This window comes from Budorcas taxicolor, chromosome 7 (assembly GCF_023091745.1).
Source record: "Budorcas taxicolor isolate Tak-1 chromosome 7, Takin1.1, whole genome shotgun sequence".
NCBI lineage: Eukaryota > Metazoa > Chordata > Mammalia > Artiodactyla > Bovidae > Budorcas > Budorcas taxicolor.
This window is the reverse complement of record NC_068916.1, coordinates 68,816,785-68,843,478: the sequence shown is the minus strand read 5'-3', so window position 1 is coordinate 68,843,478 and position 26,694 is coordinate 68,816,785. Positions and strand designations below refer to the sequence as shown.

General features: G+C 37.6%; 1 protein-coding gene across 2 annotated transcripts in view; it reads left to right on the top strand.

Moving 5' to 3' along the window:
• The first annotated feature begins 270 nt into the window (after positions 1 to 270).
• CLINT1 (clathrin interactor 1) overlaps positions 271 to 26,694 on the top strand; it is a 59,446-nt gene continuing 33,022 nt past the window's right edge. For both annotated transcript variants that reach the window (XM_052643010.1, XM_052643009.1), the window contains exon 1: positions 271 to 452. In XM_052643010.1, the coding sequence (XP_052498970.1) occupies positions 412 to 452 (41 nt within the window). In that variant the 5' untranslated portion in view covers positions 271 to 411. The remainder of the gene's footprint in view (positions 453 to 26,694) is intronic.

Below are 26,694 nucleotides of genomic sequence, written 5' to 3'. Positions count from 1 at the left end.
TTTCTTTACGGCCCAACTTTCACATCCATACATCCATACATGACTACTGCGGAGGGGTGCGGAAAATCCAGAGAGCTCTTTTACCGAAGAATCCTAACTTTAGCTTTCCTCTGAAACTCTTTCAGCCTAATTTGGCGCTCAGAGAACTACAAGTCCCAGCGTGCCCCGTGCGCAGCGGGCGGAAAGTCAGGCACTTCCGCCCCACGCAGCGCCTCTGCCCCCGCGTCTCGACGTGTCACTGGCGGCGCCGCGGCTGTGGCAAGAGACGGAGCTGACTGGGGGAGTTTGAGGCGGCGGGCGGCGGCGGCGACAGCGGCAGCGACCCCGGCCTGGATCTGCCCCGGCGCGGAAGTGTTCCGGGGTCCGTGGGGTACAGGAGAGGGAGGTGGAGGCCCGGCCCGCTCGGGCAAGATGTTGAACATGTGGAAGGTGCGGGAGCTGGTGGACAAAGCGTGAGTATCGGGGGGCAGTTGTGGCCGAGGCCCACGCGGGGGAGGGGCGGGGGGAAAGGGGAGCCGGTTCTGCGCTCCGGGCCGGCCGCGTCACGCCCCCCAGATGGGCCGGCCCTATCATGGCGGCGGGCGACTCTTCTCGGCCCGGGCCCGCGTCCCGATCCGCCAACCGAAGGGACCTTTTCTCTGTCGAAACATCTTAGTCCCCTTATCTCCTATCCAGGCCTTCCTCACCCTGCAGCTACCCCACCCCTCTAGGCGCGGACACTTTGATCAGGGGCGGGGGAGGGTTGTCTCGAGCTGGGTCACTGCCCTGGCCGGAGAACTGTCTTGGCCCCTGGCTTTTGGTCTTTGCCTCCTGGGCAGCAGTGAAAGCTTGAGGGTTGGGAAACTTATTTCAGTGGCTCCCTGTGCTCCTCAGCGGTTGTAGAGACCTTAGGCCTGGTTGGGATGTGTCCTTTTACCTTGCTGAGCTACTTTTAATTCCTAATGAGCCTGAGGTATTGTAGTGGGTGGTAGGTGTAACAAGTGGTCATTGTGGTCAGACTGAAGTTACTCAAGACTCTCTCCTTTGCTTTTCTAACACTAGTGAGAGTAGATCACCATGTAACTTACTGTGATTCCTTTCCTCTCTTTCCTTTTCCACTACATTTCATTTTTGGAGGGCCATTTGTTCCATTTGGTTTAGTTAACTAATCATTGAATTAACAAGAAATGGCTCCTAAAAAGGAAACAACCAAGGTTTATATCCTGTTGATCTGCTTGTAAGTACAGACAGGTAAAATGACTAATGCATCGCTGATACTCTTTAAGATTTAAGTGATCACTTTAGTATGTTACTACCCTAGGGAAACCTTAACATTTATATTGAGTGCATCATATAGATTAAAACAGTGGTTAAGTAAGGTCTTCTAGAACAGCAGGAAGTAAAGTTTAAGAATTTAACTAGTCCCCTTCTTTTCAGGTTTTAGTGATGATATAATAAGTAATGGCAAAAACAGTTCATTTGTGCCACTCATCCGATCTAAAATCAGGAAGTGAGGATGGCAAATTCTTGGCTTTCTTGACCTCCCAAAAAATAACTTATTGTAAACTGCTATGTATAAAATAAATTAGATCCAAGCATAAAATGTACAGCACAGGAAATACAGCCACCATTTTATAATAACTATAAACAGTATAATCTGTTAAATTATCAAATTACTGTTTGTACACCTGAAACTAATAAATCAACTATACTTCAGTAAGAAAAAATTCAGTGGCTTGGATAATGCATCACATAGAATTTACAGTTTGACTGTATTTTCAAGTTTTCTGTGCTATCGAGAATGCAGTAGAGTGCCTAAGGAGCACAGATTTCTGAACCTGCAGAGCTGGATTCAAGCTCTGTAACCTTGGCAAATTACTTAACCTTGAAGTGTCCCAGTTTTCTCAGGTGAAATATGAAAATAGTGATGAATATTTACCTTAGAATGTTGTGAGAATTAAGGGCGAAGAACTTAAATAGCGTATAAAGGCCATAATGCAGTAAGTTTCGATCAGTATGCTTTTGATAATTATAGCTCATGTTCTACATCAAGAGTAATATTAAAATTCGTTAAGAGAAAAGATCCATGTTTAAGAAGTGATTTGGTGGTTTTGCTTTGTCAACCATTTATTTGACTATTAAGTCCTTGGTCCTTTATTTTGGTTTTGTTTTACTATTTATATATCCTTTGCTTTTCAAAGGTAAAAATAAAATCATGTTGTTGTTTTTTTTTTATCCAAGTTTATTGGTTGTTCTTTAATATGTGGTGTAAAGGATACTAGCTTAAACAGTCTTTGAAGATCCAAAAATCTCTACAAAACTATTTCTTAACCAGAGGTCGGTGGAAGAAAAATCACTAAAAAAGCACCTTCTTACCTTAGGGGACTAAATTTGTGGTACTCAAAAATTTGAAGACAAGGTACACTTTTTCAGGAGACAAATCAAGGCAATATTCTTGCTCTTGTTCTTTTCATGTTGTTGTTCTCACCTTTGTTACTAAGTTTCAAGTACCTCCGATTAAATTTGTCACATAAATAGTTATCAGGTCAATCTAATGGAAGAGCTGCTGTTGAAAAATAACTTCAGTCTTCCTTTTTACTACCCAAATAAGAATGGAAACCTGGGGATTTCCCTGGTGGTCCAGTGACAAAGACTTGGGGCTTCAGCGCAGGGGGCCCGGCCGGGTTCCATCCCTGGTCAGAGAACTAGATCCCACATGCAGCAACTAAGACTGCTGCTGCTAAGTTGCTTCAGTCATGTCCAACTCTGTGCGACCCCATAGACAGCAGCCCACCAGGCTCCTCTGTCCCTGGGATTCTCCAAGCAAGAACACTGGAGTGGGTTGCCATTTCCTCCTCCAGAGCATGCATGCGTGCTAAGTCTCTCCAGCCATGTCTAACTCTCTGCAGACCTATGGCCAGTAGTCCACCAGGCTCCTCTGTCCACAGGAGTCTCTAGGCAAGCAACTAAGACTAGGTGCAGCCAAATAAGTATCTTAAAAATTTTTTAAAAGAATGGAAAATTAAACCAAGTTACTCAAGAACATGTAAGAATGTTGCCACCAAGGACTTTTTAAGAAACTTTTCAGTGGTGTCTGACACATATTAGGATTAGAACATGAGGTTATTTTACTGATGAGTACTTAATTTTCATCTTTCACTGACAGAAAAGAAATAGTTCTTCCTCCCCAAATACAAACATTTTACAAAACCAGTACCTGTGGCATTATGCCCATTTAGACTGTTCATCTTAAATTGCCATAATGGAAGTGAAACAGATCCATAGAACAGCTATTCAGATTATCAAGGGGATAAGGTGATGAGGAAACTTGCAAAAGAGGAAACAATAAAGTGATTAAGGACTCCTCTGAGAGCTGTGTTGAACAGAAATGAGGCTTTATATGATATAGCACTGGATCACTTTTCTCTTTCATGCATTGGAGAAGGAAATGGCAACCCACTCCAGTGTTCTTGCTGGAGAATCTCAGGGACGGGGGAGCCTTGTGGGCTGCCATCTATGGAGCCGCACAAAGTCGGACACGACTGAAGCGACTTAGCTGCAGCAGCAGAGGTTTGGGGAGACCTAGGTTCACATTCTGATACTGCTTTTTAAATTAGCCATATGTATAATTTGAGGCAGAATCATATGACTCTCCAGAGCTTGGATTCCTTATCTTTAAAATGATGGGATTGTGTTAGAATGACTTTTTCCAACCTTGTTGGCATTTTGGAGATATGAATTTCTGTCAGGGGAAAAATGGAACAAGTATTTCATAACAGCAGATAAATTTTAGAAAATCATTATCCACCAGAGACAGTTTCAGCTGAAAAGACATTTTTTTTATGTGACAATCAATAAGTGTTATATTTAATTGCTTTATGCAATAAATAAGTGCAATCCATGACTCTGGAAAATTAGGACTTTTATTTAATATGTATCCCTACCCAATGAGGTTTACTTCAGAAGGAAAAATGTACTCTTGTGTCCTCTGAAGCTACTGTTAGATCCAGTATGATGGCAGTTCTTAAGTATAATGATATATTTTAAATATTGACTTTTGAGAGTTTGAAAACTTTCACAGAGGGTTAGGGAGATACTTTCCACAAGTTTTGAACCTGCTTGTGGTATTAAATGCCTCTGTTTTGCAGGACATTGTGGAACTGAGGAAAAGCAGATAAAAACAAAAGCTCACCAGAGCTTGGAGTGCCAGTTTCCTCCCACTTGTACTCAAGTTGCATTAAAGGGAGCTTTGGCAGGAAAGGATAAGTGGCACCACTCCCACCAACTGGGACTAGCTTGACCACTGTCATCCTTTGACCTGCCTCCCTTCATGTGATGCTGAAATAAAATTGAGCACTTTTATTTTTTGTTATCCCATTTTTGGTATAAACTGAAAGTTGCTGCAGTTCTGTTGTCTTCTTCAAATTTTGGAAATGCAGTGAAGATAACCTGGTAGTGGAGAATCAAACCGCTTACTACTGCTTCCTGTTCAAGGCCAACCAACCCTTCTCTTTCATGCAGGGAGTAATATTAATGGTAAATCTATTTCATCAGTGGCCCTTATTCTCTTTAAGATAGTGATTCAAACAGTGCTAGCAATTGCTATAGATTGTCCATTTTAAGTTATTCTGTTAAGCATAACTTGCATTTTTTTCCCCTTTAAGATGATTTTTGTTGGTGTATTTGCATGTTTTTAGTTTCTAAATGTTTGCATAACATAAAAGAATTGTGCAAATTGCTATTCTAATCTAGCTGAGCCCAGAAGGAGAACCCTTTGCATTTAATAGAAAATATTTCATTCAGTTATTTCAACAGATAATACATTTATTATTTATTGGAATAGTACTGTATTTTCTGGACTTGAAAAATACAATACCTGTCTTAAAAAAATTTGCCACTACAGATATGCTACAACTTGAACTTATCATTGGTTTTCCCTTTCAGTCCTCAGATGTATTCCCCCTAACTCCTCTATCTTACCAGTAAATCTCTGTTCAGTTTGCTTCTTAGAATTGGAAAATAAAGGTGATTTTCAGCTTTCTAGTCTCTCCATATCAACTTTTCTTTAAACCAGTTGTTATTGCTGAAACAGTAAATTCATTATCCTTTCTTCCTCTCTTCTAGTAACTGGACACAAGTAAATACTAAGAATTTAATTCCAAAGAAAGAGGAGTTTTATCTTGCGACCATATCTTAGGAGTGATTTTTCTGTAGTTTAAATTAGTCTAGTTAGTACTGTTGCCAAGGTGCTTCTTAAAAGCTCTTAGCTGCGTCTTATGTTTTCCTGTGCCCTAGTGTTTTCAAGTAGTTTTTTGTCTGTTTACTGATACATCCACTAAACGTATTTGGCTTTTTAAATTTTAAGTACCTCTAACTAATACTCCTAGGTTTTCCAGTATGGCTCCATAGTTGAACCTTTTTCTGTGCTCTTGTGTTATTTTCTTCCTATTTCCAGTGTTTAATATTTCCTTTAAGAAAAAAGAAAGAGTATAGGCAACTTAAGTAATTTCTTTTAATCGTGAAGAAATTTTATGTTTCATATTTAGATCTAATTGGAATGTAATTTGGGGCTTTTATTTTGGAAAATTTTAAATATATCCAAAAATGGAGGTAGTGAATCCCTGCTTACGCAGACCTAGCTTCAAAGTTTGGCTAGTCTTGCTTTATCTGTGTCTCTGCCTACAATCCCCACTCCATGTTATTTTGAAGCAGATTCAAGACAATGTATCATTTCATTTGTATCAATCTCCAAAAGGTAAAGAGTCATCTTTTTTTTATTATAACCATAATATCATTATCATGCCTTTTAAAAAAGATGATTACTTTATATTGAATGTCCAGTCGTCATTCCTTTCTCATTTACCTCATGATTCTTCTTTGATGTTTCTGAGTTGGTGGGTGTATCTCTTGATTCTCTTTTTGTCTAAGTTCAATCCTGGTCTTTTTTTTCACTCATACTGTTTATTTGTTGAAGAAATTAAGTCTTTTGTACTTTCTTCAGTTTGGATTTTGTTAGTTGGTTCCCATAAGGTTGTTTGTTTCTCTAACGTCTATATGTCCTGCAATTTGGTGATTGTATCTACTCACTTGATAAATTCAAATTCCAATTTTGGGGACAACAGGACTACTTCATAGAGTCAAAGTACATTTGTAGTACTTTTAATAAGTCTTATGTATAAAGATTATCTCTTTTTAGTCTTAGCTGACATTACCTAACATTCTGGGACAGTATACTTAACTGTTTATCTTTTTTTTTTAAGGTGTCACTTCTTATGACCTTTCATTGTTAAGTCTAATTATGTATGCTAGTCCCTGTATATATTTTTATATCACTTTTCTAGCTATATGCACTGTCTTATACTTAGGTACTTCCATCTGGTGTTGAGTGAATCTGAGAAGAAGTTTGTGATTCAGAGATCAGAACTGGATTGAAATCCTAGGTCCATCACTAAGAAATAGTGATCCTGGGGATTGGGACAATATCTCCAAACTTTCCCATCTATAAAATAGGATGGTATTTTGTTTTACAGAGTTCTTGTGAGGATTAAATTTGAAACACTTAGCATAGTGCTTGACATAAAATAAACTCTTGAAATGCTACTCTTATTATGCAAAGCACAAAATAATTTATAACAATTTATAACCTGTAGAAAAAAATCAAAAGATATAGTGTTTGAAGGAATAAAGAAAATGTCAAACTAAATTATTTACAAGTGTGTAAGAACTGTGTCTTAATCCATAAATCATTATTTTCAATGTGTATTCACCTAAATAGACACAGTAAGCAACCCATAGAACTCATAAAAATATCTCTGTTATGTATGCCTTGTGTTGTGTTTAGCAAATCACAAATGCCTTTAATATTGTAAAGCATATTACAGAAACTCTTTTGAAAAACACGTTGAGGAATAAAGTCTTTGGAAAGACGTATTGCAGTTTCAATCTGCTCATTTTTTTTCAGCTTGTTTTGTATTTCTCAAGGTTTTAAAGATGCTACTAATCTAAAATATTTCTTCTAAAATATATAAAGACTTATGAAGGCAAATTGAAGTGGACCATCTATCCTTAAAGAAACTGAACAGAATCAAGAAAAGTAACTCTAAAATGTGATACCCAATTCATAGTCTCTGATAGTAGATGAGCAGTATATGCAAGAAAGGGAGCTTCCCAGGTGGCTCAGTGGATAAGGAACCTGCCTGCCAATGCAGGAGATGCAGAAAGCATGGGATCAATCCCTGGGTCAGGAAGATCCCCTGGAGAAGGAAATGGCAACCCACTCCGGTATTCTTTCCTGGGAAATCCCAGGGACAGAGGAGCCTGGTGGGCTGCAGTCCCCATGGGGTTGTGAAGAGTCAGACACAACTGAGTGAGCACACATGTACAAGGAAAGCATGTTACAGTGTGCTTTCCAGTTTTTCGATACACTGTCCCAAGTTGGTAAGAAATCATTTTGGCTTCATTTTGGCTTACCAGAGTCCATTAGCCAGGAAATTAAATATAGGTAAAGTAACATAATGCATTCCTACACTGGAACAAGTTGATAGCTCCTCATGACTGTGCATAGATCTAGCTAATGAATTATTAAATATGAATAATTTTGTTAATGTGCAACAATAGCCAGGCGTGTTTTGTACTTAAGATTAAGTCCAGTTAGCCCTGTTTTGGAGTGTCTTCTTTTGACATAGGAATTTTGCTTAGTTTATAAATTCTCAGGAGAGTAAGTTTCAATCCCTGGGTTGGGAAGATCCCCTGGAGAAGGAAATGGCAACCCACTCCAGTATTCTTTACCTGGAAAATGCCATGGACAGAGGAGCCTGGCTGGCTATAGTCCATGGAGTCTCAAAGAGTTAGATACAACTGATCACACATGCACACACCTGGAGAGTAAGTTATCAGTTCAGTTCAGTTCAGTCGCTCAGTCGTGTCCGACTCTTTGCTACCCCATGAATCGCAGCACACCAGGCCTCCCTGTCCATCACCAGCTCTCGGAGTTCACTCAAACTCACATCCATCGAGTCGGTGATGCCATCCAACCATCTCATCCTCCGTCGTCCCCTTCTCCTCCTGCCCCCAATCCCTCCCAGCATCAGAGTCTTTTCCAGTGAGTCAACTCTTCGCATGAGGTGGCCAAAGTACTGGAGTTTCAGCTTTAGTAAGTTATACATAATTCTAATTATGAATACTTTTTTATAGTGAAAGTCACTCAGTCGTGTCCAACTCTTTGCAATCCCATGGACTATAGAGTCCATGAAATTCTGCAAGCCAGAATACTGGAGTGGGTCGCCTTTCCCTTCACCAGGGGATCTTCCCAACCCAGGGATCAAACCCAGGCCTCCTGCATTGCAGGCAGATTCTTTACCAGCTGAGCCACAAGGGAAGCCCAACATTTTATAACTTCCACACATCAGGTAAAATTTTTCACTCAAAAAAAAAAATTCTTACCTAGATACTGGCGACACACCCCACCCTGGCCCCACTTTTGTTTTTCTCTTTGGCTGTACCATCGTGGCTTGTGGGATCTTAGTTTTCCCACCAGGCCTTGAATCAGACCCTCTCAGTGGAAACGTGGAGTCCTAACCACTAGCCCACCAAGGAATTCCCTTAGATAGCCTTTATTTTTGTTAGAGAAAGAAGATATACATTGAAAATTCAATTTGGTTTTCTTGCTGTTTGTTTTCATACAATATTAGCAATCATTAAAGAACATTCATCACTTGTAGTTTTTAAAAGTGACTTAAGTATGATTAAAACTTTTTATTAACAGTTAAACCATAATGGTGTGATATGTTTGGTTTATAGTTATAAGTTTGGTATTGAATGGGTTTCTGAAGTGTGGCCCATTTCTCATGAAGCCAGATAAAAATTGTAATCCTGTAATCTGCACATAGCAACAAGGGTGATTCTTTAAAACTGTTTAAATCACATCGGTTCAGAACTCTCCAGCCACTTTTTATTTTGCTGCTTACCAGCCTCTACTTGGTCTAGCTCTGCGGCTCCCTCTGACCTCATGTACCACCACTTTCCCTCATTCACTGTTCTGTGTCAGTCTAATAAGATGCCTGCATTCACAGAAGCTGCTCTGCTATTATTTTAGCACAAGCCACTTCTGCTACTTTTATTTACATCTGTCCATCTGCTGCCTCTGGGATGTAAGCCTCTTGAGGGCAAGTCCAGATACTTCTAATAAATCACTATTGAGTATTTGCCATGTGCCAGTAACAATAGTGACAGCATTATTATTAGTATTAGTTTGTGGTTGAGAAAATTGGCCACAGATAAGTCCAGAAACTTGCCTGAAATAACACATCTAGAAAATAGAGTCTAGATTTAAATCTAGTGTGAGCTTTTAGAACATATATTTCACAGTTTTTGCTAACTTGTACAAGACATTACTGGTGAATTACTGGTGAATTACTGGTTTTACTTAAAGCAGTTAAAAATTACTTGGAAGAAGTTTATAAGCTTCTGAATCAAATTCAATAAGCATTTTATTCTTTTTTTCCCTATGGGTACTGATCATAAAAGAAAATTTTTCTAGACTCTGAATATTGTCTATAAGTAGGATGCCCTTCAATGGTCGAGAAGCGAACAGTTGTTTTGTCAGTGGAAAAGGAAATCTTAGCTATTATAATGAACTTACTTATTATAATTAATCCTAAAAAAAAGTTCATGACAGTCATAAGCTGTATCATAGGTTCAAAATTACCCTGTAATCAGCTTCCACAGCTTTAATAAACTTCCCTCAATTCTTTGATCTTTATATTATGTCAGTTAGCTGTGCCTGTAGTGCTGTGTTGTATTAATCCCTGATATATGTCCAGAGTTTCCCAACTTTACTCAGCTTAAATTGGGTAATTTGAAAATAATTTTCCTTAGTTCAGTATGTGCCTATCCAAGGAGGATGGCATAGATTGTAAATATCTAAATGGTATACAGTAGCTGAAAGTACATTGCTGGTATTCTTACTAACCTTATAGGGGTCCTTCAGTGAGTGAGCACTGGATAGCACTGTAAACTGAGTGACAGACCTTACGGTTCCAGGGCAGCTTATGGTTCTGTTAAGTGGATGCACATGAAAAAGACAGAATAATATAAGATGCTATGATAGCCAAATTTGTGGTATAGATAAATACTGTAGAAATTCAGGGAATGGAAAGAACAATTAAGACTGAGCAAAAGCTTAATGAAATAGATAAATCCTGGGATTTCAAAAATGCGTATCTGCCGAAAGGACAATAAGGCCGAAAAAGGTATTAAACATGGAATGAAACATCTGAAACACAGGTCAAATGATGTGGTCGCTAATAAGAACCTACTGCTGAATGGTTCCAAGCAGAGGATGACATCAGTGATACTGTCTCAGAAGCTGTTCTGTTTCAAAAGGAAGTTCCCCTTCTATCCCCAGATAATCCAGATTAAATAAAGTACTGGTGTTTGATGGTGTGTGTTTGTTTGAGACTTTGAGGGGAAATAAATTGTATAGGTTTCAGAATTTTAGTAGTAACGTTCTGGGAACAGTTTCTTTAATGTCAGAAAAGTTGAGTCTAGTTTTTGGGATTCGAATGTCATTTGAGTAAATCTAAGTTTAATCATGGATGAAAGTGGGAGAAAATATTGCTGACTTAATTTAAAATTTTTAAATAACACTTAAAATTTAAAAATAACAAGTATTAGAGTTCACTTACAGGTAGTTCTATAAACTCAAACTATCACTGCTGAGGTGCAGGATTTCTCATTATTCTATTGATAGGATTTTTTATATTCTTTTAGTTAGTGTTTGATATTTGGGAGTACATCTGAACTTAATCACATAGAAGTGGAAATACCTATAAGTGATGTGGCCAAACTGTACAGTGTCAAGCATTTGTGTCTACAAAGGTGTAATTTTCATATATTGTCCCAGTGTAGGATCTTTCATCATTTTCTCCTCTTAGAAGAGTTTTATGCTTTTCCTTAAAGTTTAACTAATTTTGGTACTTTCTTTTGCATTATTTTCCTGAAGGAGTCTGATAATACAGTTAATAATTGTTGTTGTTTAGTCACTAAGTCGTGTCTTGACTCTTGTGACCCCATGGACTGTATGTAACCCACCAGGCTCCTTCGTCCATGGGATTTCCCAGGCAAGAATACTGGAGTGGGTTGCCATTTTCTTTTCCAGGGGATCTGAAGAAGGGATTGAACCTGCATCCTCTGCACTGGCAGGTGGATTCTTTACCACTGAATCACCAGGGAAACCCAATACAGTTAATAAAATTATGTTAATAGGATATTTTAAATAGGTCGCCACGTATTTTAAAAGATGATTTGTTATGAGTATGCCCAAGCTGAGCTAGCTTCTTTGAGTTTTAATTTTGTTTTTAAATGAGGGGTGGAAGGAGTAATTTGAGGGAAGACATAAGTCAAGAGACTTTGTACATTTCTGTATAGAATGGGGATAAGATCTACTACCTTCTAGGACTGTTAGAATTAAACGAAATAATATATTATAAAAAGGTTTACCATTGTGTTATCAATAAATTCTGGTTCTTTGGTCTTGTTTAGTCATGAGGTAACCTTAAAAAGCTGTAACCTAAAATTAAGATAAAGGTGAACAAAAACTCACTCCTTAGATTAGTTCCAAAGAGTAGGAATTTAAAAGTTGGCAAAACTTTTTAATAAACTATAAACCCCTTTAACAAAATCTTTACTATTAATTTTAGTAGCTACTATTTTATTGTACCTGTAAAAACTAGAATTGGGATGTATAATGCTAATAATTCTTATGCTATATCCATTTTTTAATACCCTGGGATGTTTGATTTGTTTCTGAGACCAGTTTAACATACACATCTCTTGATAAAGATAAACATCACACTGTCCTTTTCTTTTTTGAGAAGAAATTGATTTACTAAATAACCTATTTAAGTGACCTTAAGCAGTTGTCAGCAATAGGAAAGATAGTTTCACAAGTAAACTTATACACAAAACAATGCAAGTCTGAAGCTGCTTTAAGTACAGAATAGGACTGTTTCTGGTTTTTGAATAGGAATAATATTCCTGTACTTAAAAAAAAATATGGACCTCAGGAGCATATGCTTTCAAAATTTATTAGAAATGGCATTTTAGAAACTTGTGCTTGCATTGATAATGTGTGTCATAACATATATAGTTGAGTTTATAATGACTGGTATTTCCAGGACAATTTTCAAACAAATGTTTTATGCTGAATATTTCACTAAAAGTTATTCTGGCAAGTGGGAATCTGTGCTCTAGTTATTCAAAGTCATAAATAGAATATTACTGTTGTATCTAAATGTAACATTTTACTAGCTTTTATTAACTTTTGTCATTAAAAATAATAATAGATTACTATTTTTCATGAACACTTTGTAACTAGAAAAATCCTATAGAGTCATTGAGGTTGATTGGCCTATTAATTGCTTGAAATGTTTAACCTTTAGGATTTTTTACTCATATGAATAAGATTGCTTGACATGTTAACCTGGTTTGAGACAAGGGGTGTGATGGTTGATGTACCAAAAAAATAAGATTTGCATATATTACTAGTTATTCCTTTTTACTGTAATTTAATTATAAAATGACATTAATTATAAAAAATCAGGTGAGCCTAAATATCATGTTTTAACTATAAACTTCCTTTACATTAAAATTGATGCATTCTGTATCTAAAAGCATAACATAAAATGTTCACTCTATTAAAACTCTTTAATGCTTTAATGGAGGAATGATTATATTTGTCATGCTGTTTTATTTTTCTGAGCACTTTCTAACATTCTGGCACAAGCTGTTTCAAGCTTATCCTGTATTTTCACTACTTCAGCCTTGGAGTTGGCAATTTCTGCAAGGATCCCTGGTTTTGGTTGTTTTTAGTAGTGGGACACATTTTTAAAGGAAATGTATGGTGGACTAGAGAGATTTTTCTGTCACAGTTAAGATGTTGCTAGAATTTCCTATGTGTAGGAACACCTACAGTAAAAGAGTTGGCACATGGGATAAAGACCTCTTTGGAAGTACAGTGGTGGTATTTTTCTTTTGAATAATTAAGGTTTTACATTTTTGTTTCATATTTTTAAACCTTAAGATAATTAAGATTTGTGAAGGGTGCTACATTGCCATTCTCTCCCCAACAATGTAATTTACTTTCTGTAAATCACTTAAGTATGAAAAGACAAATAGCAAAGCATTTTCTGTACAAGTATATATATTGTAGATAATGTGATTATGTCAATAAAATGCTCTCTAGAATGTACTTTTCCTAATGGTATTTCATGTTACAACCTGTAATTCACATACTAAATTCCTGTTTGGCTTTTGAATTGTTTATACTAGCAGCTGATTACTGAGTAATTTAAGTCTCACTTAATTATGGCAGTACTATTCTAATTAGAGTGCTGAATGTTGGCACTTTTTTAGCAAGCAAATATAAAATACTTGTTTGTGACATTTGTGGAAATAAGTATTGAAGAATAATTTTCTGTAGATAATCTTAGGATATCTGTCTTAAGTGTAGACATAATACCTACTTTACTCCAAACCAAATAGATAACTCATTTGGAATATGAAATCCTTTTGACCTAAATTGGAAAGAACTGGTCCATATGTTGAGAATCTCATTTTCTGAACAATTAACAAATTAACTATATATGTATAAATGTAAAAAGCAGCAAGATTATATAATATTAAATAATTAAAATAAATACAAGTAATATGAACATTAAGAGTTAAAAGAACTTGAGAATTTGCTGGAGATATAGCCCTGGTGTTGGAATTTAACATAGGTAATCTGCCTTTGGCTGTGTTGAGATATATAAGGAATAAGCTGAAAACAATAACAATATATAATTAACATTCCTTTTAGACTGATAAGGTGTTTTTTTTTTTGCTGAAGATCCATCATTTTATTTTCAGAAAGAGATAGCCAGAGGGGACAAGGGGGCAGAGATACAGAGGCATTCTGGCAACACAAGAGAAACAATCCTAGAATGATAACATTTTTAAGATACGAGTTTTTTAGAATAAATGGTGATAATCTTTTCATGAATGAGTTATATATTCTTAATACTTATAGCTGTGAAAAGAAGAGAGGCGAGAAGCAAAGGAGAAAAGGAAAGATATAAGCATCTGAATGCAGAGTTCCAAAGAACAGCAAGAAGAGATAAGAGAGCTTTCTTCAGCTATCAATGCGAAGAAATAGAGGAAAACAACAGAATGGGAAAGACTAGCGATCTCGTCAAGAAAATTAGAGATACCAAGGGAACATTTCATGCAAAGATGGGCTTGATAAAGGACAGAAATGGTAGACCTAACAGAAGCAGAAGATATTAAGACGAGGTGGCAGGAATACACGGAAGAACTGTACAAAAAAGATCTTCACGACCCAGATAATCACAATGGTGTGATCACTCATCTAGAGCCAGACATCTTGGAATGTGAAGTCAAGTGGGCCTTAGAAAGCATCACTAGAAACAAAGCTAGTGGAGGTGATGGAATTCCAGTGGAGCTGTTTCAAATCCTGAAAGATGATGCTGTGAAAGTGCTGCATTCAGTATGCCAGCAAATTTGGAAAACTCAGCAGTGGCCACAGGACTGGAAAAGGTCAGTTTTCATTCCAATTCCAAAAAAAGGCAATGCCAAAGAATGCTCAAACTACCACAAAATTGCACTCATCTCGCATGCTAGTAAAGTAATGCTCAGAATTCTCCAAGCCAGGCTTCAGCAATATGTGAACCTTGAATTCCCTAATGTTCAAGCTGGATTTAGAAAAGGCAGAGGAACCAGAGATCAAATTGCCAACATCTGCTGGATCATCAAAAAAGCTAGAGAGTTCCAGAAAAACATCTATTTCTGCTTTATTGACTATGCCAAAGCCTTTGACTGTGTGAATCACAATAAACTGTGGAAAATTCTGAAAGAGATGGGAATACCAGACCACCTAACCTGCCTCTTGAGAAATCTGTATGCAGGCCAGGAAGCAACAGTTAGAACCGGACATGGAACAACAGACTGGTTCCAAATAGGAAAAGGAGTACGTCAAGGCTGTATATTGTCACCCTGCTTATTTAACTTCTATGCAGAGTACATCATCAGAAACGCTGGACTGGAAGAAACACAAGCTGGAATCAAGATTGCTGGGAGAAATCTCAATAACCTCAGATATGCAGATGACGCCACCCTTATGGCAGAAAGTGAAGAGGAACTAAAAAGCCTCTTGATCAAAGTGAAAGAAGGGGGCGAAAAAGTTGGCTTAAAGCTCAGCATTCAGAAAACGAAGATCATGGCATCCGGTCCCATCACTTCATGGGAAATACATGGGGAAACAGTAGAAACAGTGTCAGACTTTATTTTTTTGGGCTCCAAAATCACTGCAGATGGTGACTGCAGCCATGAAATTAAGAGACGCTTACTCCTTGGAAGAAAAGTTATGACCAATCTAGATAGTATATTCAAAAGCAGAGACATTACTTTGCCAACTAAGGTCCGTCTAGTCAAGGCTATGGTTTTTCCTGTGGTCATGTATGGATGTGAGAGTTGGACTGTGAAGAAAGCTGAGCGCCAAAGAATTGATGCTTTTGACCTGTGGTGTTGGAGAAGACTCTTGAGAGTCCCTTGGACTGCAAGGAGATCCAACCAGTCCATTCTGAAGGAGATCAACCCTGGGATTTCTTTGGAAGGAATGATGCTAAAGCTGAAACTCCAGTACTTTGGCCACCTCATGGGAAGAGTTGACTCATTGGAAAAGACTCTGAGGCTGGGAGAGATTGGGGGCAGGAGGAGAAGGCGACGACAGAGGATGAGATGGCTGGATGGCATCACTGACTCGATGGACGTGAGTCTGAGTGAACTCTGGGAGATGGTGATGGACGGGGAGGCCTGGCGTGCTGCGATTCATGGGGTCGCAAAGAGTCGGACACGACTGAGCGACTGAACTGAACCGAACCGAATACTTAGATAATCTATTAATAAAGAAAACTCAAATTATAGGTCTGCTTCTCATGTCAGATTACTCATATGACAAGGAGAATGAAATACACTAAAGGTTGCAGGGAAGCTGCAGGATATCCTGGCTTATTCACCTACAAGGGCTTCCCAGGCAGCGCTAGTGGTGAAGAACCTGCCTGCTAATGCAGGAGACTTAAGAGATGCAGGTTCAATCCCTAAGTGGGGAAGATCCCTTGGAGGAGGGTATGGCAACCCACTCCAGTATTCTTGCCTGGAGAATCCCATGGACAGAGGAGCCTGGTGGGCTACAGTCAGTAGGGTTGCACAGAGTCAGACACGACTGAAGTGACTTAGCATGTGTCATGCATGCATTCACTTAAATGACTGTTCACTGAGCATTTGGAACTCTTTCAGATACTTAAAGTACAGTTGTAAGCAAGTTTTGGTGGGGAGAGATAACTAAAAAGTAAGCAAATTAATTACATTTTTCAAGTGTTATGAAGATAAGGGACTGAAGTAGAGAGTGGTGAATGGGGCTCTTTCATTTAGGGTGGTGATAGTAGGCCTTTTTGGAGAAGGACATGGCAACCCACTCCAGTATTCTTGCCTAGAGAATCTTGTGGACAGAGGAGCCTGGTGGGCTGCTGTCCATAGGGCTACATAGAGTTGGACACGACTGAAGCGATTTAACATGCATGTGTGCGTTGCAGAAGGAAATGGCAACCCATTTCCACTCCAGTGTTCTTGCCTGGAGAATCCCAGGGACGGAGGAGCCTGGTGGGCTGCCGTCTCTGGGGGTCACACACAGTTGGACACGACTGAAGCGACTTAGCAGCAGCAGCAGTAGGTCTTTCTGCGGATGTGGTATTTGTAAAGAATTTATAGCACATAGAATAAAGGAAGAATGTTTTATCCTTGGAGTGTTTCACTCATGGAGTGAGCAAATAAGGAAGGAGCTGGTGAGAATATTAGAGAACAGTATGGCAGGAGCGTGTGGAAGAAGAGTGGTAGGCTCAGGGATTTGTAGGTTATTGCATGGAGTTTGGATTTATTTTAAGTATGTTAAACAGTGGAATTTTGATAAGCAAAGGAGTGAAGTGATCCCATATATGTACCTTACTGTTGGTGCTGAGTTGAATAATGGATTGGAGGTTGAGGTGGGGACATGAGTAGAAAGGAGCACTGCTTAAAATCATGATTATAGCATAACGGTTATGGAATAGGATGTAAAGTGGGCAATAAAATGTGTGTGTTTGCCCCCTATTTGTGTTACTTTGGAAAGAATACATGAGAATTACTGTTATACAGTGTTTGCTTTGCTTTGTTCCTCTGTGGTAATAGATTGTGCAAAGTGAGAGCCTGGTCCAATATGTAGGAGTTTCAATTAACAAGATGCCATGCGAAAGGAGCCTTGTATATTAGAATTCCAGCATCTGGAGAAGTGAAATCCATGATGCTTTCAAATTCATAGTTGATACTGAGCATGAGTAAGAGATTTAACAAAAATTTTTAGCCTTAAATTTCATATTTAGCTTTTCATGTATTTATATGGGACACAGAAGTCTTAGGCCAAGGTATCTTACCTTTTAAAGTCTTTACTGGGGGTCAATAAGCTAATTTTAGGGCTTATAATAATTTAACAAATCTTTCAGACTGTGCCTCCAAAAAGCCTGGGATTGAAACATCTGTGACAGCTCTTTAAAAAGAAATTTTGAGGGCATTACTTCTCATGTCATTCTGTTTGTGTATATGTTGGTCAGCGGGTGTTTATTTTAGTCCTGTCTATTCATATCTTAATCTCAAAGTCCTTATCTTCCATCCCCCCTCTCTGTTACTCTCTGTTACCAAGAGATCATAGATTTCATTTATGTATTCACTGGTCAGTTATTAAATATCCCATTTTATGTGAGACATCCATTGTTAGGTACTGAGAAGGAAACAAAAATGCATAATACCTAGTACAGTCAGTACTGATTAATTGAGGTAGTTATGTTTTTAAAAGTTACTGCAAATACTGAATCTTTGTTCTTAGAGGAAATACAGGATTAGGTTCCTGTGTGCCTCTGATCATAACGTTTTCATCAACCAGTTAGTATGTAACCTTGTTTTATGTGTATTTTTGTTTAAAGATGCCTTTTTTATTACATATATTGTTGATTCATTAACATTGAACCCAAGGCCAACTATATTACATGTCTTGTATGAAGATATTTTTTCTATAATACACATCATAACCTCTTGGAAACACTAGACAGCACTTCAGCACCCAGTTTGGGGGCCATGTTAAACAACAAAATCAGGAGAAATCATAAAGATGTAAAAAAATATGACACTGAGTAAGCCAGAGAAAGGACATTTGTTTACAGTATGAGAACTGAAATGAGAGCCTCACCTTTTTGACCTCATCTGGGACTGTAAGACAGTTAACTCAGAGTTTTGCTGCACACTGTTCACAAATGACCATGAAAGTGCTATGAATATTGATTTTGGTGTTAAAAATATATTTTGGTGAGGAAATACACTAACAGAGTCCTCAAATAGTCAACTCTACTTGCTTTTTAAACATATTAAGGAAATTAAACTCAGTTATAACCATTATACAATATAATGGCAGAATATAATTCATAAGAGTTATAAATGTAATGCTTAATTCTTCATAGGAAAGGAAGATTATGGGTTGGGAAGAGTCAGGAAGACTTCATTTTTGCATCTTTGTTTAAAATTAGGGTTGATTTTAACTGAAAGAAGAGGTGGGGATTCCAGGAGTAAACAGTCAGGTAAGAAAGTAAAGTGAAGTGTTAGTTGTTTAGTTGCGTCTGACTCGTTGCAACCCCATGCACTGTAGCCCACAGGCTCCTCTTGTCCCTGGAATTATCTAGGCGAGAATACTGGAGTGAGTTACCATTCCCTTCCCCATGGGATCTGCCTGACCCAGGAATCAAACCCGTGTCTCCTGCTTTGCAGGTGGCTTCTTTACCATTGAGCCACCAGGGAAGCATGCTTAAATTTCAACTAGTAATACACTATGATTATCTCATAAAGTAAATGAAACAAGTAGTGGGAGAAAAGCCTGGAGAGATTGGTTGAGGACTACTATCAAAAGTCAGTTAGGACTTTTTTAGTCAGAGGAAAGAAAACATTTAAGAATTATAATCCTTTTGTTCAGTTACTTAATAAATATTTACTAAACCTCTGCTGTCACTAAACCTGTTCCAGGTACTGAGGTTCTTAAGTGAGAAAGACAAATTTGTGCCCTCTGGATGTTTTCAGTCTAGAAGGTGAGACAAGCAAGGAAACAAACATGCCCATTATATAGTGCCCCAGTTTTAGTTTTAGTTCAAGGTAATAGAAAGCATATACTGTTCTTTGCTATGTAGAGCATATAGGCAGTTCCCCAAAGTTGAAAGAAGATTTCTTGGAAGAAGTAACATTTAAGCTAAAATCTAATAAGGTGGGAATTAGGTGGGGGGATGGGATGGATGGGCAGAGGATTTAAAAACCAAAAGAAAGTATGTGCAAAGACCTGGAGAGAATGGCAGTGGTGGGACTGAAAAAATAAATTGATATCTCATATGAAGGATTGAGGACTTCATCTTGAAGGTAATAAGGAGATCTTTGCTGGATTTAAAATGGGAGGTCAAATAGATAGGATTTTTATTTCAGCAGGAGTTCATGTTGGCTCTAGCCTGTTGGGAGATGGATGGGAAGCAGACTAGTTACGTGGTTGTTGGCAATAGTCCCTGTGAGTAATGGTGGTCACCCTGGACTAAGGTAGTGGAGGTGCATGTGGGAGAAGCAGATGGACATATTTGAGAGATACCTCGAAAACGGAGTTGAAAAGGCCTGGGAATGGATTGGATGCTGGCTAGAAGAGGGGAGAGAAGTAATCAATAGCGATGTTCAAACTGTAACCCTGGATGGTACTGTCGACTGCACAGGAGGAGGAAGATGTTTCAGGGGAAGATGGATTTAATGAGTTTGTGGTAAGCTAACATGACCAACACTAAACACTAGGAAGACAAATCTGTTTTGCTTTGGAAGATGAATGAAAGGATAATACACCTGAATTGGAGAGAGTGTTAAGTGCTTTTGTAGGACTAGGCTGGAGGTGAGTACCTATATTTTAAATGCAGAATGAACAGGTTTTGGAAATTAATAAGAAGTAGGCACTGTGGGAAGAGACTCCCAAAGATAACTCCAAACATCCCAACAACTGCACCCGGCCTGCCCAGCTTTTATCATGTGCTCTGAGATCATGTATCAGGGTGAAAAATGGTGAAGCTGCTTCTGTGTTGCTACCTCTTAAAATACGTAGAGACATTTTCTTGTTAAAAACCAGCTCTAATTTGTAAGAATAGTCATGTTTTCCACTTTGGGACTATTGGGGTATCTCATATGGGTATTGATCCTTGTGAAAAATGTTAGGTCTGCATGAGGGAGCCCAGAAAAGCAGCTACTAGTGTGAGAGTAAGGCCTGTGGGGAGAGGTCATCTGTCTCTTCCTGAGCTCTTTGCTGTGTTTGTTTTTCTGTGTTCTTGCTCTTTGTTTAGCTGTGTGTCATAAAATATCATAAAATAAGTAAAATATGCAGGAAATAAATATATTTAACTTTATTTAACTAATAAAGATATTTAAATAAGATTTAACATGGTTATTAAATGAAAATTAAGAAATTAAAAGTTGAAGCTAAAATAAAGTGAAAACTTTGGAGAGGTTGGAATAAAGTTTTAAACATTTAAAAAACCCAATGCAGAAAGGGTTCAAAAAGAGTAAAACAGATGAGACTTAAAATAGTATTGAGGGAATTCCCTGGCGGTCTAGTGATTAGCACTTGGGGTTTTCACTGCCGGGGCCACGGTTTGATCCCTGGTTGGAGAACTAAGATCCCTCAAGTTGAGTGACGTGGCCATATTTAAAAAAGAAAAAGAAAACTAACATTAACAATAAAGATCAATCAAGGTTTTTTGTTTGTTTTTTAAGTATGATAAAACTAGGTAAGAAGTAAAGCAAGACAAAAGGCTAAAAGCCAACCAACAATTTAAAAACATAAAAGGTTAAAGGAAAAGCTATTCATGAGGTTAACGATAAGAAATAATAGAAAGTAAAAACAATGGTAAAATAAAAGGTATCAGCTGACAATATTTTTAGAAGTTTGGGGGAAAAGGGCCATTTTTTAAAAATACATTGAAATGGGTTTCTTGGGACACTTACGATATGCTCCAGGGAAAAGGTATGTTGTCCCCAAAGTTTTAGAAATATTTAATATAGTCCCCTCTTGGAGACTCATATTGCACGCGAGAATAGTAAAGTCTCCAAGAAGTGTTGCAGTAATAAAGTTGCCTTTGTTTTATGTAACATTTCCTAAACCTGACCATGGAACACGTTTCTCACATAACACCTATTAATGTCTCCCAGAGTATTTTTCGCAAAACACTAGAGTACTGTTTCAGAAGAAAATAAAAACTGAAAATCTTAACAGTTGCAGAGATATGTGTTAAAGGGAAAAAAAAGTCATCTGGAAATAGAAAATGGTTTTGGGTTGGGGCTTGCATTCATTCCTTGGGAACGGGCTCCTTTTGAGGCAGCAGTGTCCTTCGGAGCCAAGGGGCCGAGAGTAACTTGATACTTCTATCTTCTGGCCTTCTATCCATAGCTGTCTTTTCAGAAAGCTTTTATCTGTGCACACCGGGCATTGATACAGCACACAGGCTGCTGAGCCAGGGGAGTGGAAGCCGATCCTCGGCAGAATTAAATCAGCCTAGCCGGCGGGCACTTAGCAAGTGTAAAGAAGTTGTATATAGAAGTACTATTTTTCTCCCCCCCCAAATTAGTTTTTGTTTCAGTGTATAAATGAAATTTTAAATGTGTGCCTCCACCCCAACACTTTTTATGGGCTTTTTAACTTTAGGCGTTGTCCACATGCACAAAGTTGTTTTTATATAGTTGGTAGTAGTTAGTGTTGATACAATTTTGTATTGTGAGAGCTTCTTATGGCTATGAAGGGAAGAATTTCCTGCTGGTGGCTGCCTCTGCCTGTTCTGTTTTTATGTTGTTCCAAGCACACTGCTGCAACATTTTGGGAGCAGCTTCTCATTCTGCTTTTCTGAACCACACACAATAAAAGTCTTCCATTTTGCCACCCTCCTCAAATCTTACTGCTGCCAGAGTGCCTCTCTGAAAATAATAACTTGTAGCATCATGGGACTAGCCTACGTTGGGAAAGCTTTTCTCTGATCCTATCATCTGCTGTCCAGTTCATGTTAGCAGCACTTGTGCTAGAGAGAAGGGCTTCCATATAAGACCTGTGAATATTCAGACACTTCCTAGGATAATAATTTGTGCTGTTACACAGGAAACCGATTGGAGAAACTGGTTGTCGTGGCTTTTCTAACATCCTTTGTTCAGGTAGACACTTCATGGAATCAGTTACATGGACCTTATTTTTGGCATTTTGAAAGCTTAAAATTCTACAACTTCCAGTATCTAAATTGTAGATATAAACTTCATGCTGAGAAAGTTTCTTTTTATAATAGCCTAAACATGTTTTGTTTTTCACATAATTTGCTTTTGGGATGTCTGTCTCGAGTAGCTGATACAGATGAGTTAGTTTGGTAAATCCAAAAAAATATTAAAGACATTATCAGATGATAACAGATTACCACTACAGGAGAAATTGCTGCTTAATGTAAAATAAAACCCTAGAACATGGTTGGTGGTACTGAGATTAAAGAGAGTGAACTTCAAAATACAAACTCTGTTTGTAAAATGGCTTGTATTGATACTTGTCCTGTCCCTTAGAGAAACGCATTTCCAGATCTTTGGCCATTTTTAAATACTAGTCATCTTGCCTTGAAGTGTAGTTATATCTTTGAACTCTTCATTTCAGCATGCATACTCTAGGTCAGATAGGCTGCCAGTTACCTTGACTATAAAGTTCCACAACAATGAATAGCATAGGTAAGTAATAAGTATTAATGCCAGTATATTCTAAGGGGCCATATAAAGAGTATCTTCAAACTAAAAATGATAAATATTGGCAGAAAAATAACCATGTGTGCTAAATGCTTTATATGCTGTTCAATTTAATCTCAGTAATACAAGGGAACTACCTTTCAGATTAGGTAGCTGAGACACATAAGTGGTTGATTTGTCCAGGGATCAGAGATAAGATAATGGGCCCTATTCGTTTCTAATAAATTGTTGGTCAGTTACTATACATGTTTTCTACAAAACAGCCGTAAGAGATGAAGCAGATTGTGAAAATTAGTGGTTGTACAATATTTTCCTCTAGTGTGGCCCTGTGTTTTGGACCAGTTCCTAGAGTCAGAGTCAAGCCCAAGCCCGTTTTAATATCTGAATATGGGCTGCCATCAAATGGATTATTTAATTTGGTATTGCTAACCTCTGAAGTTGTACAGGAAGGGAAATAGTTTTATAGTTTCTTCCTCCTACAGGTCATAATTTAGTTGTGGACATCAGGATGTTTTTCTTGACTTATCTGATCCATATAGTTTTCCTTCGCACATCTGTTACATAAATTACTAAACTACTTCCTTGAAAAGTTGCCAGTTTGTCACACTAGTAGTGATCAAGGGGTGGTACCTTTTGGAAAACAGAATTAAATGACAGACTCTGAGGGGCAGAAATCCAACTACCATCCCAATTTAAGGTTTTTGGGTTTTTTTTGGATCAATTCCTATATTTTTTTGAGGCATTGAAATAAAATTATATGTGGTTTCTAATGTGTTTCCCAAAAGACTTTATGTTGAACTATAAATATTTAATGATCTTTCGTATAAAATTAGGTATTTTAGTTACTGCTTCTGTTAAGTTTTTATCTTTCCAGTGATCAGTTTATTTATACATTCTAGTCTGGTACAAAGTTTGCTATTTGAAACTAAATTTGGAATGTTGGTTTCCTTAATGACTTTGCCCTTTCCTGACCTTGAATTCTGCATAAACCATAGAATAATGATTTTTCTGTGTTTTTCTTTTGTGGGGGGAGGAAATTCGTAAGATTTATTATTTCTACTAGTTACATGTTAGGACCAGTTTACACTTAAATGATGAAAAAATCAGAAATATCAGAAATATTAGATGTGGGTCTGGTTCGTTTTTGGCGTATGCAAACTGATACTGAATCAATACTGGAAATGTTCATGGAATGTTTGGTAAATTTACTAAAGCAAAGAACTAAGTTATTTTTTAAACACACATTGTGAAATTGTGTGGCTTTGGAGTGCTGGTTTTGAGTTTGTAATCTTTAGATAAAGATATCATTTGGAATACTGAAAATCTGTAATGGGTGTTTTTAGAGATTAAAAGAGATAGTACGTTATAAATTGGTTAGTGTCAGTTACTGATAAAAGTTCTTAGATTAAATTTTTTTGCATTACATTTCCTACTGTTGTAAGCGTTCTTTCTAAAGTACAGTAGAGTCTTGATAGATTTTTCTCTTCAGAGTTTTGAGTTTTTAAACTCTTCTTAAAGAGGATTTGTTAACAGGAAATAATGTTTAATTTTGTTATGATCCAAATCTGACTTGCATGTGTGGAAACTAGTCACTTAGCTAAGTCAGTCACTGGTATCCATCTTGCAGCTCAGCTTTGTTGTGTTCCAGCTCTCGGGCTGTGGTAACACCTTAGCTTTTTTGTGAAAAACGACTCACAGAAAGCCTGGATTTAGTATTGGTATTGAATGTGGCAGAGCCTTGTAAAATTCACAGATAGAAAATAGAAGTTTTATACATATTTAAAGAGGAACGCATTGGGTTTGGTAGTACCTTGGATTGATGACACAATCAAATCTGTATGGAATCAGTAGAAGAAATTTATGGAACATGTTCTGCCATGCAAAAGTTGCTTACCTAAGAAATATAATTTGGTTAATTTAAATATTGGTTATCTTGTATTGAGGAAGTATAATATGCAGAGGATACTTAATTCTTGATTGAATTTGGGAGGTTGTCAGGAGTCTGCATTTTTATACCCAAAGTCCTTCAGTTTATCTTTCAACAATGTTAGGGGTTTATTTCTATAGCTTCTTCTGCCTTCAAAGTAGTGCTTCATTTGTTCTCTGTTCATGCTACTCCCTGCCCTCCCCCTTCCCCCCACCATGCCACTGCAATGAAAAATACTTCTATAGAAAATAGTTTTGTAGAATTTATCCTTCCACTTTACTTTATCTGTACGTAGTACAAATGCAGTGTAAAATTTTGAGTTAAGATTATAAGACTATTGAGCTGTATCTATCAACAGTGTTCAATAATAGGAAAACACCACAGGTGATTAAAATTCTATAGTTCAGTTTTCCAACCTCAAAATAGTACTGGTCTGAACTGTTACTGAAATTGATGGCCAGCATCACTCAGAATGCATCAAAGAATTTGGTAGTAGGATTGATGTGATAATAGCTTTTGATTAAAAAAGAGTATATAGTCCTTAATTTTCTTACAACTTAATTACAATTTTTAAAAGTATATCAGGGGTACTTTTCTATTAAAACTCAGTATTCAAAAAACAAAGATGATGGCATCTGGCCCCATCACTTAATGGCAATTAGATGGGGAAACGATGGAAGCTTTATTTTCTTGGGCTCCAAAATCATTGCAGATGGCGACTGTAGCCATGAAATTAAAAGATGCTTGCTCCTTGGAAAAACAACTATGACAAACCTAGACAGCATTTTAAAAAGCCAGAGATACTGCTTTGCCAACAAAGGTCTGTCTAGTCAAAGCTGTGGTTTTTCCAGTAGTCATATATGGATGTGAGAGTTGGGCCATAAAGAAGGCTGAGCACCAAAGAATTGACGCTTTTGAACTGTGGTGTTGAGAAGACTCAAGTCCCTTGGACTGCAAGATCAAACCAGTAAGTCCTACAGGAAATCAATCCTGAATGTTCATTGGAGGGACTGATGTTGAAGCTGAAAACTCCAATACTTTGGCCACCTGATGCAAAGAACTGACTAATTGGAAAAGACCCTGATTCCAAGAAAGACTGAAGGTGGGAGGAGAAGGGGAAGACAGAGGATGAGATGGTTGAATGGCATCACCGACTTGATGGACATGAGTTTGAGCAAGCTCTGGGAGATAGTGAAGGACAAGGAAGCCTGGCACGCTGCAGTCCATGGGCTCGCAACACAACTGAGCAGCTGAACAACAACTTTTATATTACCTAGTACTATGTGGAGAGAGAATAATTAATATGGTGTTTTTGAACATTAATACATTTTCTGTGGTTTTAATGTCATACAGGCAGACTGCTTGAGTTTTGGACTTAGTTTTTCTGCCTGTGCCATATTTTTAAAATGTATTCAGTATCTGGCTATAGTATGGTCTTCATAACTTGATCTTTAAGTATCCAGAATTATTTTAAAAGTTAGAAGCTTTAAAAATGATTATGGGACTCCCTCCCTCAATAAAACCTGGTAAATTGCTATTTAATATTTATTTGGTTTTAATGTTTCTTGACTGTGAGAGCTAAAGAATGAGATATAATATTTCAGTGCCTATTATTCTTGTTGGTTATTTTTAAAAGTAGCAGGTTAAATATTTTAGCATTTTAATGTTCTTCTCTTGAAAAGTGAAAAGGAAAACAGAAGGTACATAATCAGCATAGTCCACTGTGTAAATAAGTGGTCATAAATAATATGCACATGAGCATATTGTCAGTACATATTTATAAGTGGAAGTAGATTGATATAAGGTAATTTTTTAAAAGTAGCTTGGTTATTCTTTTCTGAAATCTTGTTACTGCAGGGGCATGGTTAACAGAGCCT